The 20,616-nt window shown below is 42.2% G+C and overlaps 1 protein-coding gene across 2 annotated transcripts in view; it reads right to left on the bottom strand.

Moving 5' to 3' along the window:
* Positions 1-20,616, bottom strand: part of arhgef12a (Rho guanine nucleotide exchange factor (GEF) 12a) — a 34,629-nt gene that overhangs the window by 10,416 nt on the left and 3,597 nt on the right. The window contains exons 2-14 of one of the 2 annotated variants that reach the window (XM_069690206.1): positions 10,590-10,610; positions 9,643-9,734; positions 7,579-7,644; positions 4,573-4,671; positions 3,400-3,449; positions 3,108-3,165; positions 2,833-3,005; positions 2,446-2,523; positions 1,753-1,872; positions 1,041-1,148; positions 597-731; positions 323-424; positions 79-189 (exon numbers count right to left, since the gene is read on the bottom strand). In XM_069690206.1, coding sequence (XP_069546307.1) covers positions 79-189; positions 323-424; positions 597-731; positions 1,041-1,148; positions 1,753-1,872; positions 2,446-2,523; positions 2,833-3,005; positions 3,108-3,165; positions 3,400-3,449; positions 4,573-4,671; positions 7,579-7,644; positions 9,643-9,734; positions 10,590-10,610 — 1,213 coding nt within the window. The remainder of the gene's footprint in view (positions 1-78; positions 190-322; positions 425-596; positions 732-1,040; positions 1,149-1,752; positions 1,873-2,445; positions 2,524-2,832; positions 3,006-3,107; positions 3,166-3,399; positions 3,450-4,572; positions 4,672-7,578; positions 7,645-9,642; positions 9,735-10,589; positions 10,611-20,616) is intronic. The other variant, XM_069690217.1, reaches the window with a different exon arrangement.

The raw sequence follows: 20,616 nt of genomic DNA on the forward strand, positions 1-20,616 counted from the left end.
ATTAAGAGTCTGCGAAAAAAAACAGGAAATTAAGTACAGAAAACATGTTCAACGAGGTGTGAAGGCAGAAAGTCTCACCACAGGAGCAGGGTCGAACTGAGAGATGACATGATGCAGAAAGGCTGCGAGGTGGGCGGGGCGAGACTTGAGCTGCTCAATACTGTTAAAGCTGTTACACTGGCCATTTGTCTGAAACACACGATCAGTACAACAGTTCAACTCGACCTTTATCTGACACGAGTAAGTTGGAAAATGTGCGCCGGACTGGGTTCAATGAGATCATGAATGCCACAGATGTTAACAATTCCATGTGGAAAAATACCTGCTCCTGGTCTGAATCAAAATAGTCATCTTCAGCTCCAATGATTTGCGAGACAAGGCGAGAAGAGGAGGGACTGCTGACTGTGGTTGGAGACAGAGAGTCCTGGAGAAAAGGTATTGATATATTGTGAAATTACTTCCCTCATTTGGACAATTATAACCCCCCCCCCCAGACCTGGCATATACTTGCACAAAATATCTGCGTACAATAGCAAAGGAAGGGAATAAATCAATATTCCAAAGAGACTTTGTCCACGGCAAAAGAGTATAGCTACCAGGTCAGTGGTGTCCTCTGTCTCTGGGGAGTGGCAGGAGTTGAAGCTGTTCCCGGGTGTGCTCTTTGGGCTGGGGCAGGATGAGTCTCTTGGACACAGACTCTCTGGAGATCCGACCCCGAATATGCGAGATATCTGAAGGTGGGATGGAAGAAAAGATACATTTCTCAATCACTCTCTATTTTACAAAAGAATATGTATGAAACTGAACTGTGGCCACATGATGCCTTTCCTTCATTTTTTAGAGATGACCAACAGTCATTTGAATGCAGAGTCAATGCATACACGTATAGTGCTTGAACTAGGTTTTCGAGATCAAAAGATTCAATTCATTTAGCATGTGATAAATCTATTTTCCTACAGCTTACCGAGTCTTGGATTCAAAGTTCAACAAGACGTTCGGAGGGATTTTTAGACTATGTTGTTAGACATGTGAGAACTTACAGGAGTGCTGCTCCAGGACAGGTCTGTACTGTTGTCTCCTTTAGGGAGAGTTGTGCGCTCTGTCTCAAACATGCTACCATCATCTGCATCACCACCTGGAACAGCCTCCTGAGGATTCATGCAAACACACGCTTTGTTCATAATTATGAACCACAAGCAATATTCAAAAACTCTTATCATGACACGTGTTCAAACGTTTACACAGGCTATGAACAAACTAACCAGCGACATTGGTGATGTTTTGGTCTTTTTGGGGGGGGCATTTTTGCCTTCATGCTGATAGCACAGTGTAGACATTAGAAATGTGGGGAAATATGGCCGCAAAATGATGTGCACTAAGGGTCCCGTTGGTCGGGAATCAAACCGCTAACGGCTACCGGGTCACCCAGCATGAATTAATGAATATATGTATTTGTGAGGATTTCGAGGGTGTCATTTTATCAAATAAAATGATTTCATTATTCACATACACCAAACTAATATGTTATATATATATATAAATAAATAACACAAGGCTCAGCATGTTATATGTATAAAATAAGCTGATACACAGACACAAAAGAGTGGCTTCCCACAGAGAAAGCCTAATCCTCTGATAAGATTAGGATTAATGTTGGTCTGGAACGATCTCTAAAAGCACCACACAAAATCATACAAAGATTGCTTGGATCTTGCTGGTACACAAGTGTCCCTACACTCTGTTAGTTTGTACCTGTGTTGTCCCAGCGGCCTTGAAGAGCTGACCCGGCAGCTGAGGAATGTGTTTTTTAGCTTCCTGGATGTCTTTCAGTAGTTTGGGGGAGGGGTTCCTGCTGTACTCCTCCTTCATGGCCTGGAAAGCAAAAGAGGAGAGATCAAAACAAGAACACAAACTGCAGTTCTCTGTCATATGTATCTATTCAGGCCAGTAAAACATGTCATATGTAAACTCTGGTATTCAAAGAGCGATTGTGGTGGCGGGGTGTGGTTAGCCCAGCTGCAGGGGGTAGAGAGTGGGAAGAGTGGTTCAGAGAACAGTGCCGGGCAGGTGTAATGAGCACAGCTGAGCCGAATACGGACTGATGAGCACCGCTGAGCTGGATGTGGACTAATGAGCTCTCCCCTATAAAGGGAGCAGGGAGAAGGAGGACCAGGAGAGGAAGTGGTTACACGAGTGCATGGTGTATGGGCCGGGCAAATAAAAGCATTTTACACCTGAATGTACAGCTGAGCGTGTCATCTATGTCCAGGAGAGACCCTGGTAGCACCAAGCTTGCTACAGCGATGAATGATGCTCCTTTTAATTAGGGTTTAGAAATACATAACTGTGCGATAAGGGAAGGAAATCACGTTGCTACTGTCAAAACCTACAAGGGAAGCAGTATTACACGAGAGGACAGTCAGTGACAGTGACTGTTATGCTAACCTGCAGCTCCTGCTGCTCTTTTGAGATCATCCTTTGCAAGATGTCAGCCTTCTGGTTGCAGACACTGCTGTTCTCATCCTGTGGGGAGAAACAAAAAGGGAAGTTTTAAAGCATCTGGAATTGTGCTTTAGACTACAGGTGAAAAACATTAAAGCACATGATCCGGATACATTTTAAAAAAATATTTCAGAATACTAGTTGATTTGTATAAGCTATAGAAAAGCCACAACATAAATAACGGCACATTTAGAAGTAGCAGAGAAATAACCCGATAACCTGAGGGAAAATCCCTGAGATGATGAGGAGGGCGGATTAAGAAGAAAGTTTGTGGACAGTGGATGCAAGAAGAAGAAAGGGGGCAATAGAAGAAACTGCTGTCTTTAGTACCCATGGTGAATGTGGAGAGGAGAAACGGTCCTGAGGACTGTAGGGGCGCTCTGCTGCTGGAGAGTTTGGAGAGGATATACTAACGCCCAACATCTCGTGCTCTGCTTCGGGCAGAGGAATCTGGGCGAGCCCCGGAGGGCGCCCCAACACTGTGAGGGCCACATAGGAGCCCGCTGGAATTAAAAAAAAAAAAAAAAAAGGGATTTGTCAGTTTAATTTGAAGGTTTATTTTGTTAAATGTGATTTTTGCTAAACATCCAGAGAGAGGAACTTACATTTGATCAGTTTCACCACTTCTATGTGATTAGAATGTGTAACAAGGGTCCCGTTAACCTGGAAGACAGCAAGAGCACTATGGTGAGAATTAAAAAGACAAAATATAAAAGTCCAAAACCTCCCATTCTTAGTTATTAGCCCAGCTTTACAGCAGTTTATTTCTAGACAGTGTAGAAAGAGTAGAAATACTGACTGACCAGAAGGTGGCAGCCTACAGCCTCTGTATTGGCCTTGAAGTAGGAAACAGTGACATTAGCTGTTTAAAGACATGGAGGCAGAGGAACACAATACCTTGATGATCCTGTCTCCAGTCTGAACACCTGCCCGCATTGCAGCCCCATCTGGCAAACACGGAGAAAAAAAGAGCATTAAAGCAACACTGGAGGCAAAAGAGAAATAAAACAAGATGGAGGAATGAAATAAATGGAGGGAAATGAGGGAAAACACAAAAGACATTTGGCTTCCTGGTGCAGTTGTTGATATTTCTGCATAATGAACACACCATATAGCCTTGACAGACCAGATGTGGCAAAGGGACTATTTTCAAAGACCATAATAGTGGTTATATTACAAGAAGGACCTGTTTCACAGCTCCACCCCAAACAAAGGGATTTAGGCACGAGACAGGTTATTACGGGAGCCACGTCTGACTCTATAGTCAGCAGCGTACAGCTCAGGTATTTTGAAAACCAAAAACACAGAGCTAGTGTCTTCAGGTTTGCATTAGCGTCGCCATTTTAACTGGTGTCACTGAACGAAGGACACCACCAGGTCTGATCAGCTGGTATTAAACTGGACTTTAAAACGGTTAATTTCCCCAAAGCGGGCTACATGAGAAAACTGTAGCGAGATAGCACAGACACGTTTTGTTTGCTTCTCGGTTGAAAAGACGCTGTATAAATTATTCAGAGGAAACCTAGTAGCTTGCTCTTTGTATTGAGTCAGTAACAAAAGCACAAATGGGAAGCCGAACATGGATAGTTAAACACTGGGCAGCAGTGATGACTCGATGAGTTCCTTCCTCGTCCGTCTCTCTCTGTTTGTATACAGAGGACGTAGGGTTTTCTGTGACCTGAGAAGACCCTACATCATCCTATTCAGGCAGTCAAAGGTTACTTGGGACCACAGAACCATCCTGTTAAAAGTCCCCTCTTTAACATAGACCTAGATAAAAAAAATTTTTTTAAAAAACCAAGCTGCTGCAGCTACAGTGAAATTGTTGCGGAGGAAATACAGCGTACAGTGAACGGCGTCACTCGTCTACGTGGAGCGTCAAGAGTGGTGGTGGTTGCTGCCGAGTCCTCATTACCGCTCATATGTGAGCTCTGAGCAAACTGCTGTGACAGTTTGAAGTTGGCGCATTTGAAAAGGAGCTCGCGTCTCGATTACGGAGGCTCAGACCAGAAGTTGTCATTGTAATTAAATTATTTTCTTCTGCCTTTTAAGTGTGAGACTCATCCTTACCTTCTTTGACAAGCTGCACAAACACTGGGTTGTCACCACTGACAGTGAGCCCAAAGCCATTTTCATCTTTCTGGATGATTACACATCGCTGGACCAGACCTGCAAGTGAGACAGACGGGACAGAGAGACATAACAGTGTCTTCAAAAGGATCAGGAAGTCACTGAGGGACGTTTACTTAACTGGATGAAGTCAGCAACAAACATTCCAAAAATAAAGAAAACTGAGCCTAACCACCTGCGGTCATCGTAAGAATATGACTTTAACTAACTTGAAACTTGCAGTGACGGGAAAATAATCACATTTTGCAGGAGATAAAAGTTAGGAACATCGCTCTCTTTTTTTTTTTTTTAAGAGTTAAGGTACGTTGGATTTCAGATGCTAATAGATACTTTTTTTTTGTATTTGTTCCTCCTGTCCAAACTGACCTTAAAGATATTGTTAGTTTTGCTGAAATTGAGGGGAGATGTCTGCAGTTGGCATCGTCAAGAAGAATGAGCAGTAGGACTTTCAAATGCATACGAGTATCACTTTGAGACAAACTTGGAAAAAAAAAGCTAACCTTGAACATACAGATAACCAATCAGCTGTAGCCCAGGACTCTGTTGTGAGGATAACGAGTGTGTACAGTAAAGAAAGCTTGTTGTCCGGAAAACATCTTAAGCGTTAATTTAAATATTTCGGACATAATAATAATACATTTTATACTGTCAATGAAGTTTGTTGACTACACAGCAAAAAATAAATCCTACCCCGCCTTCTGTACGAGGCGATATCTGAAACCGATCTGACGCCTCAGACATTTTTTATTGTTGTCTCACGGGTCAGAAGGAGGAACGTTATGTTTCAGGTTCTTCAAGCGCTGTTTCATTAGCATGGCTACAAGAGATACGACTTCATCTCATGGTTGGCTGACATTGACTTTGACTGACAGGAAAGTACGAGCAAAAGAAAATACAATGCAAAAAAAAAAAAAAAAAAGTAAAATGCTCGAATAGAAAGCTAAATGTAGCGTGATGTTATTAAAACGAGATGTAAGCAGATTTTCTAATAGTAGCAGGCTCTTAAAACATCTCTGTAAAAGCTGTTTATGAGTGATCAGACCGAGGGAGGTGACCCTTGACAGCTTTCTTGTTGCGTCTGAGGTTTCCTGGTCAGTGCAGCGTCAACAAGAGAGGTGAGTCGATCGATAAGGTTGGGGTGGGGGTTGGAGAGTAGATGGACCGGCAGCTAATATATGGAGCGAGGCTGAGGGAGCCAAAAGCCCCAGGCCGGGGGTGGGGGGAGGGGTGGAGAGAGGGTTAGGTAGTACTGAGGGAGCAGGGGGAAGGGAAAGGGAGAGAGGGCGAGAGTGTCAAGGAAGCCGATGAAGCCATATGGGTTAAAGTGCTGGTGTGAATTTGCCTCTAGATGTTGATCTTTTTCCTGGTTTCTGTGATTAACAGTATTTTGGGAGATCTTTGGGTGGTATTTGTAAACCATGAGGAGTGGGAGTGCTGACATGACCACTGATCAGGTCAATCCATTGCAGCTAATGTATTATTCAGAGGCTTAACTGATCTGTAATCAGAGTACCTTTAGCACCACAATCACACCAAGAAGGAACCAAAGTCATTGGAATGAAGCGAACCAAAGTCCAAATAGTTTTATATTAAATCTAAAAATCGGAGCCTCAAATGTTCAAATATTTCTTATGGGTGGATTTATTCAGTTCTAATTTGGTGTCAGAATAGACACAATGGAGAAGAAAAAGAGCATGGGAGCATTCTGACTATGGGAGTGATGGATTATCTTGATGTACTGTGACCTAAACAGAGACTAGACTGTCATCAGCAGAAACTGGCAGCTGCCTTAAGAATTTGTTTTGTCAATTCACTGCATGTGAGGTCATTTAACAGCTAATCTGACCATGTTGTGTCCAGTGAGTTTACTGTGACGCCCCCAGGCCACCGTAATAATGCGCCCCTGAGGAGAACAAATCCCGACTCTAAGTCCTTTATTCCTTCTGCCATCAGGCCTCTAAACGCTGACAGTGGGTGCTTTAAATGACTGTGACATTTTGTAATTTCGTATGCACAATAACTTATTTCTACCTATAACTTGTTTGTCTCTACTCCCACAGTTTCCGCTGTATCGAACTATGATCTGTTGATCTGTTGCTTGACATATGGCCAAACTACTTTGTCAGTGAGTTTTTATGGTTGCATGTATGGACTGAGTAAGCTGCAAATGAATTACCCTTTTTGGGATCAATAAAATTGTCTGAATCTGGTACATTGTGGCCAACAATAGCGCCCCAGATGATGTAATAAGCAGCAGAAAGCATTTGAACAGGACTCTGCTCCCCTCACACCACCGGGATGAGGAGGCGCCATAATGACCCCGCTAACGTAGATTCGGAAAACAAGTCCTGTGGGAGCTCGGTTTTCTTTTAAGCATCAATAAGTCCCTGTTATTATGCAAATATATCCTGTGTGACATCAATTGAGTTTAAGAGATCACTAATTGTAATTCAAAACTTTACATACATAATACGATTGGGCCAAGTAGTGGAAAAGTAAACTGTGGAAATGCATTCTGGTCATCCAAATTCTGTTAACTAGTACTGTGCACATCTGCTGAGGTCTGATACACTCACTAAAACATGCACTAGTAGCCACTGTACAGATGGTAAACATTGTTGCTCATTTCATAGATTAAAATAATCATACAAATAATTCAATGGTAAAAATATATATACGTGACATGTCTCCATAAATTCCGATTTTTCTTCAATACAAATTGTGTTTACAAAGCAGGGTACTTCATGCGTTGATGTACTCAAGTTGAGTTGATCGCTTGGCACTGACTCTGAGCCCAACTCTCCCCATGCAGCCGAAGATTATGATCTGTATAATCTATTGCTGTTAATCTGTTTAAAACAAACACCTAGTGGCAATCTCACACCAGGGTCTGAGGCATGTAGAGCTGCAGCTGTCACACCAGCCATTCCAGCAAGAACATCTTACCACAGGACTCAGGCTTCCCCTCTGCTAGTACACTGCTGCTGCCACTCTTCTGCACCACCAGAGCTTCTGCTCACAGCCCCCCACCACGCAGAAGACAACGCAGAAGACAACGCAGAAGACAGCGCAGACAGCAGCACACACGCGCACGCATACACAACAAACAAACGACCAACACAAGGAAAGGAAACACAAAACAGGAAAGAGAAAATCATGAGGGAGAAACAATCATGGGAGAAGAAAAATTAAAATGAACAAATAGGCAGTTGAATAAAACATAATGGTTTGTATCGGCACTAAAGAGTGCAATCATTGAACATTTATTAGCTTGTTTTTTTTTGTAATCTTTAAAAAAAAAAAAAATAACACCTCTACTCGCTGTCACTAGCTGCCACTGACTGTGTTGTGACTCAGTTGTTATACTTAAGCTGATCCTTCATATGGGGCTCTTGTATATTCAATTTGATATACATTTTACTGTGATAAATATGCTGCTGATGCAACTGCATGTACAGTGTGCTCTATGTAATTTAGGGTGTGTCTATCCGCCCCAGAGGGTGGTTTTTATAACTTGTGGTAAAGGAGATGATGCTAAAAATAAATCTATAACAAAGTTACACCTCGTAACTGAGGAGGAAAAAAAAGTTGCCTAAACTTTTTAGAACAATGTCCAATACATTTTAATCATTTACAGGTAATTAATGACTTTCCTACACACCATCATTTGGAAAATGTGAATCTGAAGTCAGTTTTAACATCTGTTTTCAGATTGTTTGACTGCTTCTGCCCATCTGCAATAAATCCAAACCACTTTCAAATTATGACAGAGAAAAGGGAAATCGGGAGAAAATTGAGGAAAAGATTGTTAGAGTTCATGCAACTTGCTAATAAATAAAAAGGACATGCATCTATATTCATCATGCAGACATGCAAAGTTTCATAACACGCAAATATGAATCGTGTACAAATAAACGATCAAAAGGGAACCTAAAAATATAGATTTCAATTAAATAAAGAATCATTTGCCTCCCTGTGGCTGTAGTGCACTTGTTTAATCATGACAGCACTCCAAACATGGTAAAATAAATAAATTGAAAAAAAAAAAAAAAAAAACACAGAAAAGCACGCAAAACAGATTTTAGTGTGGTGCGAGACACATCCAGGCAGCAGGGAACATTTCTTGTGTGACCACAGAGAGAACACATCTTGTCTATGTTTTGTTGCATCATACACAGATAAGCCTCCATGTGGTGCAGAGGATTTTCTGTTTTGTTTTGAACACAGAAGCTTCAGTCATATCGCATATTGTCCTGCCCTGGTACCACAATGAGTGTCACAATATCAGAACCTCAACAATCTCGCCCTGCAATAAACTTGAAACTGGTGTGCATCACAGGCTCAGCGGCTTTTCTGTGCCCGTCAAGTATGCGTGCAAGCATGAGACCACCCAACCACTTTGAGCGTACAAAACCCACAGATTTATGTAAAACTACGTGAATGGCGTGAGAATTATACACACAGCTGTAGATGTTTTCAGTCCATTAATCAAACCTCTTTGTGCTAATCTGCTTAAAACTGGCACCACGTAATGCAACATAAGCTTCTGCCAAACAGTTACTGTAATGCAGTGCAATGCACACGCAACCAATAAATACATTTCATTCCTGTCCATTAGTTGAGCTAACACCAAAAAATTCCAACTCCTTTTTTTAGAGCAAATTCAAGTTCCAGCGATTAGAGCCGAACAGTTATCGAAGGTCAAACCGCACAACATTGACGTACAGCTGTTTTCGACAATCAAGCACAAAGCATGGAGGACTATCCACACGCCACCTTTCACCATTCCAGCATGCTTTGCGAAAACCATCTCCATCACACTTGTTTTATGAGACCGCACGCGAGTTAGAGAGGAAGGAAGAAATGAGTGTGAGGGACAGACAGAAACATATGAGGCCGTCAGAGATGCATCCAGAGATAAAAGGACAAGATGGAAACAAGGCCGTGTGTGACAGAGAAAAACAGAACAGGAGTCTGAGCCTGAAAATGAAAATGAAAGTGGGAAGTTACCTGTAGGGTCAAACTCATTGGAGGGAAGTGAGGTTTTGTCACTTTTGGGTTTCTTGTCTGGGGGGTGGTCTTTACTGAGAATGCTGCTGGTTCTAGAAAAAGAGGAACATCCGTGAGAAACACCTAAACCAGGCGGGTGGAACAGTGCACAAGCAGCATTAATCCAGTACATTCACAAATATGCTCACACTATAGTGTTTCATACATGGCATTTTCGACAGGCAAAGTCAGTGCAATGTATACATCTTACTGTACTATACCCTGCATCAGCAGACGCTTCAGGCAAGTGAAGGTTCAGGAAGAATTACGGCAACAGAAAGAACCAACAATTGTTCATTTCAGCAGTGAGAATAATGTGGCAGGAGGACCTCCTAGTGTATGAATCATGCCGAGTGTGTCTACTGTATAATGTGACAGCCAGAGAGGATGTGGTGCCGCTCTGCTGAGTGCCCAGAGTGCAAGGCCAGAGAAAGGACGCTCCTCAGTGGAGATGCCACAAGGCCAGACTCCGGCTTGAACCTCGGGACGCTATGTATGGCTGCCTCTGCCTATACTGGCCCCAACTGTGAAAGGCCACTGTTCTGTTCACTGTGAAAGGCAGTGATGGGCCGCCCTCAGAAGAGGGACCCCTTTGTCCCTCACTCTGTGTGTGTGTGTGTGTGTGTGTGTGTGTGTGTGTGTGTGTGTGTGTGTGTGTGTGTGTGTGTGTGTGTGTGTGTGTGTGTGTGTGTGTGTGTGTGTGAGCCTGAGCTGAGTGGGGGTTGGTGGGGTATGTTTGGTCCAACCTCTGAAGACTCCTGTGTTGCAGCACATCAGGCTTAGTAAAACCTGCCTCATTTCCCTGATCTGTGTGAACGAGTGGCGTGTCTGCGTGTGCCATCACAGGATTACCCACCAGTGAGCATGCATGGCTCTGCAATATAATCAGATGAGGAAACGATTCTTACCTGTTTGCTTTCTTGGGAACCCTGCAAGATTAAACAGAATGACAATTAGAATCTCAAAGAAATGCCCCGACGGACAACTACTGTAATACAATACACGAAAGCTGAGCTATTTATGCCTGTATGGAGGGGGAAAAACAAGATGCCACGCTGACAGCTTCTACTGAGACCCATGTCGTGGTAAACAAGATAATCCAGATCAAGCATCAGAGTTCTTCAGCTGCAGATTAAAGCCTTTTCCAGGTCAAATGTCCTCCGACTCGTAGATCTTCGCCGTGAGTGTGCGTGTGTCGCGATTAGCTCCTCACGGACATCACAACTTGACTGTAATAATCACATCTTAATCACATGCATGGCCTGCTTCCTTCGAAGCGGCGTGCCCCGAGACTGGTTACTGCCACAGCGATGAAAGTAGTTAGAAATACCGTCACATTTTCTCAAGCGGTGAGTAATCAGATGGTTAATTGTAAAACGTTAACGACGGTGTTAATATGTTTAGTTTAGTTTATCGCCGACTAACGCACAATGTGATATTACAAAACCGGTCTTAAATCTTGCATTTTGCACCTTTGAGAAATCCCAACTTACAGCAAAATCTTTCCACAAAAAGTAATTCTATATTAAAGGCGAAAGGTCAGCCTCCACACCGTGACATGGAATGGGGCTGAAAAGAACATGCATTTGTATTTGTGGAAATAAACTCACAAAACATGAGCTCACTAGACCTGGGAATTCTTACAAAAGAATCAGTTGTAACTCCAGTATTTAATCCTAATGAAACATAGAAGAGTTTTAAAATGTATATGACTCGTGTGTTTAGGTTTCCCTGTAAGTCACTGAGGAACACGGAAACAATATAAAGCAATTTAAAGGGTGTCAAAGATCAAACAGTATTATATGTGTAATGTACTTTCCAACGAAAGTGATATCTCCTGAAAACTCGTGAAGTTTGTGCCAATTATCTGGGTGGCCCCTCAGATCTCCATTATTCAGCAGTCCACGGTGGGGTCCGCACAGTCAGCGCGGCTCGTTTTTCTCCAGGCAGAAGGAGCATGTTTTGCCATTCTACTTCATTTAGTATGAAAACCCCCCTGCTACCGGGTAGAACGGCTTACTGTTACATCGTTACCATAAAGGCTAAATTTAGACTCTTTTTTTTTTTTTTTTTTTATGATTTTTTTTTTTTTTTTTTTACCGTGATGAAGTGGAAAACATGGAAAAGATTGCCGTCTCAATGTGGAAAGAATCCCACAGCAGTAAAAACATTTTCAAACTTTATTGTGATGCCCACATCTCTTTATGCAGGGCGTTGAGACACTGGTGCAGTGTCAAACACGGCTTGAAATGAACAAAGTGTCGTATGTAAATGTAAATGGACGCAAACAATAGGAAACAGGCAAGTTGAAATTGTAGTAGTGCTCTTCAGTAATTTCGAGTAACTACACTTTTCAGAACACCAGTCTTCCGAAAATGAGGAGGCCTCGCGACTTACTAGTCCACATTAACTCCCTTTCTCCTTGCGACACTGTGTCCCATTCAGAGCCACGCAGAGGCAGCTGAATAGCCCGTTTATGAAAATGCCCAGACTGTAATAAGTTCCAGAGCCTCCAGCAGAAAAAAAAAAAAAAAAAAACTAGCTTTAAGTAGCCCACTCCCTTAGAAACCTCTGAATTGGGGAGATGGAAAAGTCTGCACATAAACACACACACACACACTTGAAAGGTACATGCAAATGCAAAAGCTCAGAGATGGTAAAACTGAGTAGGCAGATGTTGTTCTTGGTTGATCACACGGGCACAAATGAAAACACGACAGGCAAACCAAGTTCTGAGGGTCTGGATGATGCAACCGACTGTCGACAATGTCTGTGCTGAACTAGACTTATGAATCATGCTTTCAGGAATACTGCTGTACCTCGACATGGTGGTTTAAAAGTGTCTTGTACATGTTAAAACGGTTTAAAGAGAACTTTAGTAGAAGTTTGTGCAGTATCTACATCCTAATGGGACCGAGTCAGCAAAGTATCCAGAACAAGAAATAAAAAAAACAAAGCGCATAGTTTGAAATAATCTGCCTGAGACATTTAAGAACTGAGGAGAGGGAGTCGTAAAAAAAGAAGAAGAAAAAAGATCGTAGCAAAGGGCAGAATGGAGAGTAAAGAGGAAACGAGATTACCTGACTAGTGGCATATTAGATGTTGAAAAGGAAGCATATTCACTTGATACTGAAGAAAAGGCCTCAAACAACAAGGTATGTTTACGTGGACAGAGGCAAACATCCAGCTAACAGCTGCTATTTATGATGACGAAATAATTTTGCATATAAAAACGAGTACTCAAAATGATAGGGCTTTTTGCTCTGCAAATTTCAAGGATATCAAATATAGTATGGTTTGGGTTTCACCACTATAATAAATACACTTGCATGCTATTTTTTTTTCTCAAATTATAGGTAGCCTTCCTAAACAGCAAACCAGAAGTATTCTGCTGCACAGACTCCTGAAGTTGCCAGGCCTCTGGTAAAAGTTGGTACAAACACATCAACATACCACTTCAGGGCCTGACTCTTAAACTTCTCTAGTAGCCCCTGGCAACCGGATTTGGATCACAATTTACCATTTGCAAACTCTGGATTCCCTCATTTATAACTAATGTTTCCGATGTTTTTATAAGAAACAACAAAAGGTACAACAAAATTAAAAAAAACTTTCTCTGTGAGGACAACTTTCCACCTGGGTGGACGAGTGTGCTGCTGTCACGTTGCTGTTTGCACTCAACCAGCAAGAGTGTGGCGAAGAAGAAAAAAAAATGAAAAAAAAATGAAAAACTGACTCACCCACATCACAGCACAACTACAACACAGTCCTACACATTGTGACATAGTGACGCAGCAGGCCGGCTACAGAAACTGTAAAAAAAAAAAAAAAAAATAAATAAAAACCTCGGGCAATTGGCTTTTTAAAAGAAACATATGACATCAAATACAACGCCAAAGAGGCTAAATATTTGTACACAAACTACATGTCAAATAACTCATGAATTTGTCGAAGGGTATCTGTCCAAAAAAAAAAAATCTTAAAACTGCATCATAACCAACCACAAATGACATCGAGACGGAGTTGGCAAGTGCTGCGAGCTGATAAAACCCATCTTTGAGGCAATGTTTTTTTTCATTTAGTTCAACTCATTGATTATGTATCAATGTTCATGCGTACGCGCGATGGAGTCTATAAAGTGGCCCCATAATCACACATGCAAAATACGACAAAAATATTCTCATAGTTATGAAGTCTCCCCTCTTGCCTCCTCAAAGCAACTGCGAGTGTTGTGAGACCGAAATGATGAAAGCCATTATGAGACTGCAAAGGGAAACCAAAAAGTACAGACTCTTTCAATGGGGAAGCAAAAGTACAAAATGAGGAATTTACAAGTAAGGCGGTCGACCCTATTTTAAGTTGCTGAAAATACCACAAACTCTGTAGCACTTAAACTGTACATTAGCAACAGCAACAAAAAAAGCTACACTTGATTCATGTAGTGGCAAGTAAAAAAAAAAAAAAAAAGCCTTATGAACTCCCATTCGGTTTTGCTTTCCCCTTTGTAACACGATGAGCCAAAAGAAAAGCGGTCGATAAGATACAAACTTCTACAGTATATCAAGTTGACGTGTTAACTCATGCGAGTGTTTAAGAAGAAAAGAGCACAATCATCACAATAGTTGCATTTCCGTGTTTTTAATGCTAATGTTCGGGGAAAAACCCACCGATGCTCATTTGCGATGGGCTGGTAAACACATAACAGGAGCAAGCGGAGGACCTGCAGGGTTATTCTGGCTCGTCAATTTCTATTCCTACACGTACAACTCGCGGCTAGTTGAGCATTTCACGCTAACAACAGCACACAATCTTTAACAGCAACCCAAGGGTTACTGTCCGGGGAGAGTGGCTGTCATGGTCATGTGGGCAGCTAAATAGTTTAATAGGCTGCAGTGGGAGTGTTTTACCTCGGCTCAGGCTTGTAGCGGAGGTTTGTCCAAAGCCATCGGACGGTGTGGATAAGAGAATACTGTACGTGCACAGTTGCAGTTGAGGTGAGAAAGGAAACGGTGTAGCTGTGACGAAGCGAATCCCTGACGGGGAAATGTTTGCTGCAGCAGCCCTGCTTCCTGATGGATGCCGACTCCAGTGACTGCAAGGATGACTGCTCATAGTAAATGGTCTCATTTTGGAGGGCAATGATTCTCCCGAGTTTCCACTGTAAAGTGTCGCTGACACACAGTCGCGGCTCGGACAACTTCACAGTAGATGTCTAGTACACGATCACAATGGTTCCATATCGGCAGTGAATTCTGTGTCCGCTAGACAACAGTAGATTATTGTTCTCTGCCCCAATGATACTTGAAATACTCTGCCATGCACTCTGCTGTAACGACCATAGACTACACACCGGACCTGCAATTATTCATCACAAGCTAATTGATTAGCTGATAACCAACTATTTTGCTAATCAAGCATCATTTTGAGTTGTTGGTTTTTTTTTCCCCCCCGAGTGAAAGAAATGCTAACAATCCGGTGTCACGAGTGTGAAGCTCGTTTCATTGCTTTAGCCCTCCGTGACGATACACTCCGTATGTTTTGGTTGTGGACTTTTAGGCAGGACAAAACAAGACATTTGGGCTGCGCTTTTCTTTTTGGAAACACCGATCCACATATTTCACTATTTTCTGACATTTTAAAGACCAAACAAAAACCAATCAATAATGAATTAAGTTGGTTGCGGTACTACAACTCACACAAAAACTGGGAAAATACTACAACTGTGTAAGCTAATTTTCTTATATTTATATGATTATATATTTGATGTTTTGGGGAGTTTGGACTGACTTAGAAACAGACCGTGTAAACAAGTAATCAGGAGAAAAACGAACACATTATTGGACAGTGAAAGTAACCGTTGGTTGCAATACAAGAAAATACACGAATAAGAACAGTACAACGCAAACATTGGTGATAGTACAATATACCTGCTGCAAACACACTATACGTGTTCAAGCATTCGTAGCTCTCTGTACATAAATAAACACATTATTGAAGCTTTGCTCTGTTGCAGCAATATAAATTTGTATTCTTGATAATACAAAAAAACCCACAAAAAAAACTTGGGAGCTTGTAAATCTTTTTGCCGGAGTGAGAACGATGGCAACTGTTGTACACGTGTGTGTTGGTGTATTCAACTTTTTGAATACATATGATGCGAAGATCGAGAAGAAATTAGCAACAGGCTGAAATGAGACCATTTTCTCTCAGTTCCTCGGCTCATTCATTTCTTTTGATTCAACTATAAAAAGTTTGCGCTCGGACCTCTTCCTGGATGAGGCTGTTAAATGTGCAGGCAGTGAGAAAGGCAGAAAGAAGGCCGAGTCAGAACAGGGTGGGATGGGAGGGAGGGGCAGCAGTGGAGCGGGCCTGGGCTTGAATGCTCCATTGAGGTTTGGTGTTTTGATGGAAAACTGTGGCAGAGCTGGGCCAACTGCAGCAACAGTGGCAGGGAGAGAGGCCGGGATCAGACCAGACCATGGAGCGAGAAAAAAGAAGAGGAGGAGGAGGAGGAGGAGGAGGAGGGAGGGACGAGCAGCCCTGAGGGAGCAGGACTCTGACACAGCCATTTCTGTGAAAGGGTCTCCCAAACTGAAGAGGAAGGAAAACAGTGTACAAGGAACTTAGACCAACTTATTTAGGACACAGAGGAAGCACTTCAGGTTCCTCTCAGTTCCTCTTTAAATCGATCTCATGAGATTTAGGACAGATTGGTCAAGTTTAAATCGGAGTTGAATTATAAGCAACTAGTCAAATATTTGAAAATGAGCCAACAAATAACAACAATGTCACACGTATCGTGAGGTAAAGAGTTGGCAGGAGGCTTCTTTGGCTACTCAAGTTAAGCAAGGTAAGCTTCATAAACAAAGCTTAACCCTGACCTTTCCCCGGCATACAGTGCTGCTGTTGTAACTTGTAAGAAGGGAAGTTGCAGTAATGCGGAGTCCGCTTCAAGAAGCAGTGCAATACAGTTCACAGCACAGGTGTTGTTAGGGCAGGGAGAGGTGGGGCCCGTCTGAAACTGGGAGAGGATTGGACAATTTTGGGAGTTGCCTGCAGGCTGCACAGATCAGACTGAGGTGTGTCCATTCCAGGAGGTGAAGTACAACATCGCACACAGCAACACATCCTCAGATGTTAGATTACTCTGGAAGATTTAAAACTGGAGTGGGACTCTGTGCTGACGGCACAAACTCCTCAGCTGGGTTTTGTGCCGAGTCATGCCACTGGCTTGCCAAGTACCTTATGGAGTTGGCAATATCTGCTTTTTCAACCAGCCAGCCATTCATGCCACCTCTCTGAAAATGTGTCTGATTCTATCTCACTGGTGTAATGATACAGTCTCTTGAACAGTCTGATTCATGCCTGCAGCCAGCCAACGGGAGAGAACACAAACACGCAATGCCTGTTATCTAATCTATATACCTGAGTCAGTCAGCCACACACACACACACGCGCGCACACACACACACACACACACACACACACACACACACACACACACACACACACACACACACACACACACACACACACACACAGGCTGCATGGCGTCACTGCTCTCCACTCCCTGCCACTGAGAAAGAAGTTGCCTGCAACCACGCACTAATATCCCCTTTTTTTAAACCACCTTCTGTATTACACTCTCGCCTAACATCCAACACAGTGACGTCACTCTCAACGTGACCTCAGTGGTGTGACAATGGTGGCACTGAAATATAGATTCAAAGACAGGATAAAGTAAGTGTATGAGACAGAGACAGAGCTAGAGAGAGAGAGAGAGAGAGAGAGAGAGAGAGAGAGAGAGAGAGAGAGGTGTGCTGTTTTTTAGATAGACAAGACCAATAGCTTTGGAGCTCAAGCTACAGCCTCAGGGGGAAAACTGTGCCCTTTCTGCCCCAATAAACCTCATCAGGATTCCTGACATGAGGGCCCGGGGATAGACATTTCTTCACGCTATGCTGTCTGCTGTCCTCGAGCACTGGGAAAGGAAAGAAGGTGGTTCTAAATGCTGCACCGTCCCCACTGCTGCCAGTCATGAGCCCTGCCACAAAAAAAACTGAGAACTTTGCTAATCAATGAGCAACTTCTCTGAACTGAGGAGATCCCTGAAATCTTGACAATGTGTTATTTTCCCTGTTCATTTTGGATTTAAGGGTTATTCAAAATTATCTGGTTGATTAAGTTACCTGCTAACTTTAGTACAACACTGCCAGAGACACACAAACACATTGGTTCGGTACCTTGAAATAATCTCAAGAATGTAAAAAAGAAAGGTAGAAACAGACCCGACAGTATGATGACACAGACGCTGATGCAACCACAAGTAAAAGCACATAACCGACACCTCATTCTCCCCAAAGCTGTAAAATGTTCCAGCTATTAAAGTGCACTCACAAAAAAAAAAAAAAAAAAAATCCAGCTTAATAAATGCAATATGATGCCAAAACAAAATAATTTGTGACTAAGGGAAGCAGCCTATCAACAGACCATGCAATTGGCCAACAGGAATATAATCAGGGGTAATATTGTACAGTACATCCCTGCACATTCCTCGCCTTGCCTTTCTTTTCCTGTCCTGGCTTTTCTGTTTTTTCTCTGTCACTCAACGTGACAGCAGGTAGATGACAGAACCTGTGCTTTGACAGCGATTGTTGTAGAGAAAGAGGGGTGTGTTCGCCTGCCTCGTCACCCTTGAATCAGCAAAAACAGGCAGTTTAAGATGGTTGCTGATCTCTCTCTACAATAGAGCCTCTTAAGAGACAACATTCAATCAGAGCATCAGGTCCCAGGGAATGGGAGTCTCAACATGGCGCAGACATCCAATCAACTACAGCAGAGATGCTGCTTTTTGATGTCAAACATCTATTTCAGATAAAGATTGAGCCGGCATGCATGTCCACCTACAAAAAGAACAAATGTGCATTTTAAGTGTATTTACAGAATCAACAAAGCCCCTGTAGAGTCTGAAGAATATCATGGTCTCTTAAGTGCCGCATTTAGCTTGAAGGCAGTAGCCTAGTTTAAGGCCACAAAACCCTTACATGGACATGTGAGGACATGACACTTGGGCAAGTCAGCTCTCTTTCCTAGCCCCCTTTTCCTCTATTGTTGTGATCCTGTCTTTTGTGGAGTGAAAGTAATGTTTGGGCCCTGAAGCTCTTTTGGCTAACAGGGCAGCATTGTAGCGGGTGTCCACAAGCATCAACATCACTGGACTGGGTGCTAGACCCCGACTTCCCCAGCTACTGCCCAGGCTCCGCCCACTCTCCAACATCACTACCACTCGGGCGTCGCTTGTTTCTTTCCTCTCTGCTATCTCCATCCCCTTTTCTATCTCTTTTTATCCAGGGTTGACTTGACTAAAATAACTAAATAAGAATTACATTGACCCTCAAAAGCACATAGAAAAAAAAAAAGACCCAGTCTAAACCATAGGCCGACCATTTCGGCTCGTCCGAGTCTTTATTTCTACTTGGCTTATTGGTGAAGGCAGTTTTAATGCAACGGCAAATATCCTTAACCAGGGAGTCCAATAAGATGACGGAAAGATTGAAAGAGTGATTGAAAGAGTGTCTGAAAACGAGTGGTAAGAACGAACGGAGTACGGTGAGAGTTGGTGTGTGCCTGGCAAAGTGACATCCAGGTGTGAGCAGTCTTCACTAAGGTCCTCATTTACATTCTATAAATAAACAAAACTGACAGTCTGGACAGTCATCTGGTGCAGACCTTCAGTAGTTAATAGGCTTCAATGTAATGAATCCAACTAATAAAAAATAATAAAAAAAAAAATATTCTCTCTGAAGCCCAACTTTTCCACACCCGTAAGGAAAACTCAACAACACTGCAGTGGTTTTGCTACAGAGAGAAAGTAAAGCCACCAAAATGTGACCATATCATCAATAACAAAATGCGACACTGACAACTGTTACTGCAACAGTAGAATAACTTGAGGGTGGCACAATGGGGAAAGATAATACAGCAGGGTGATGCAACACAGACTTAGTACTGGCCATTAAAACACATTACTAGAAAGCTATAAATGTTGATATAGATGTGGCAGATCTCACATGTGTTGACATGTAGGACAGCTGTTGCAGGAGTGATTATGGAAAGCAGTCAGAGTACTGGTGTTATGGATCAACTAGTTTCCCATTTAACTGGTGACTTGCCTGAATGTGTCTGTGGGTGGTTGTAGAGACGCAGATGCTGAAAACAGCACTGTACTTGCTAATGTTATATTATCTTTCTTGAAATATATATATTTTTTTAAATACCCATCAAAAGTGACGCAAAATGTTAACGATAGTTAACTGACTTGTGGAAGTTATTTGTTATACTGTTACGCTCAGTATGACGTACATTAAAAGTGCATAAATTACACACGGCAGTTACAAAATATGGCTGAAAGTTAGTTCCAAAAAGGGGAACAGCTGCAATGGTACGGAAGTGGTTTGGTTTAAAAAAAAAAAAAAAAAGATAAGATGTCGAACAAACTCTGTAATATGGTGCTCGAAAAGTTGGGCGTTGAAAATAAGATTTGGCATTGAAAAACAAAATCTGAAGCTGAAAAAGGAATCATTAGCATTGCAAGACTTGCATTGTAAAAACAGAGTCATTAAAAAATGATAATCGTACAATATCATGATCTTATTTTGATATATTTTGCATCATGATGTGTTTTTCGATGTCAATCTTTGGATTTTTTTTTCTTCATGTTTGTCTCCAGTGACAGTTATCTTTTACGCTCTCAATACTCTGAACCAAGTCTTGATATCATACTCTATAAATAAAGGATTTACTGCAGGACTGTTGTGCTTAGGCTGCGACTAATAGCCAAATTATTTTTTTTTACCATTGATTAATCTGTACATATCATTATATAACAATATCATGAAAGTTACACTTTGACTAAGTTATCGATTACTCAGCATT

This window comes from Brachyistius frenatus, unplaced genomic scaffold, assembly GCF_029030835.1.
Source record: "Brachyistius frenatus isolate BFR_SWC_R1_liver_20210118 unplaced genomic scaffold, ASM2903083v1 Contig_1, whole genome shotgun sequence".
Classification (NCBI taxonomy): domain Eukaryota; kingdom Metazoa; phylum Chordata; class Actinopteri; family Embiotocidae; genus Brachyistius; species Brachyistius frenatus.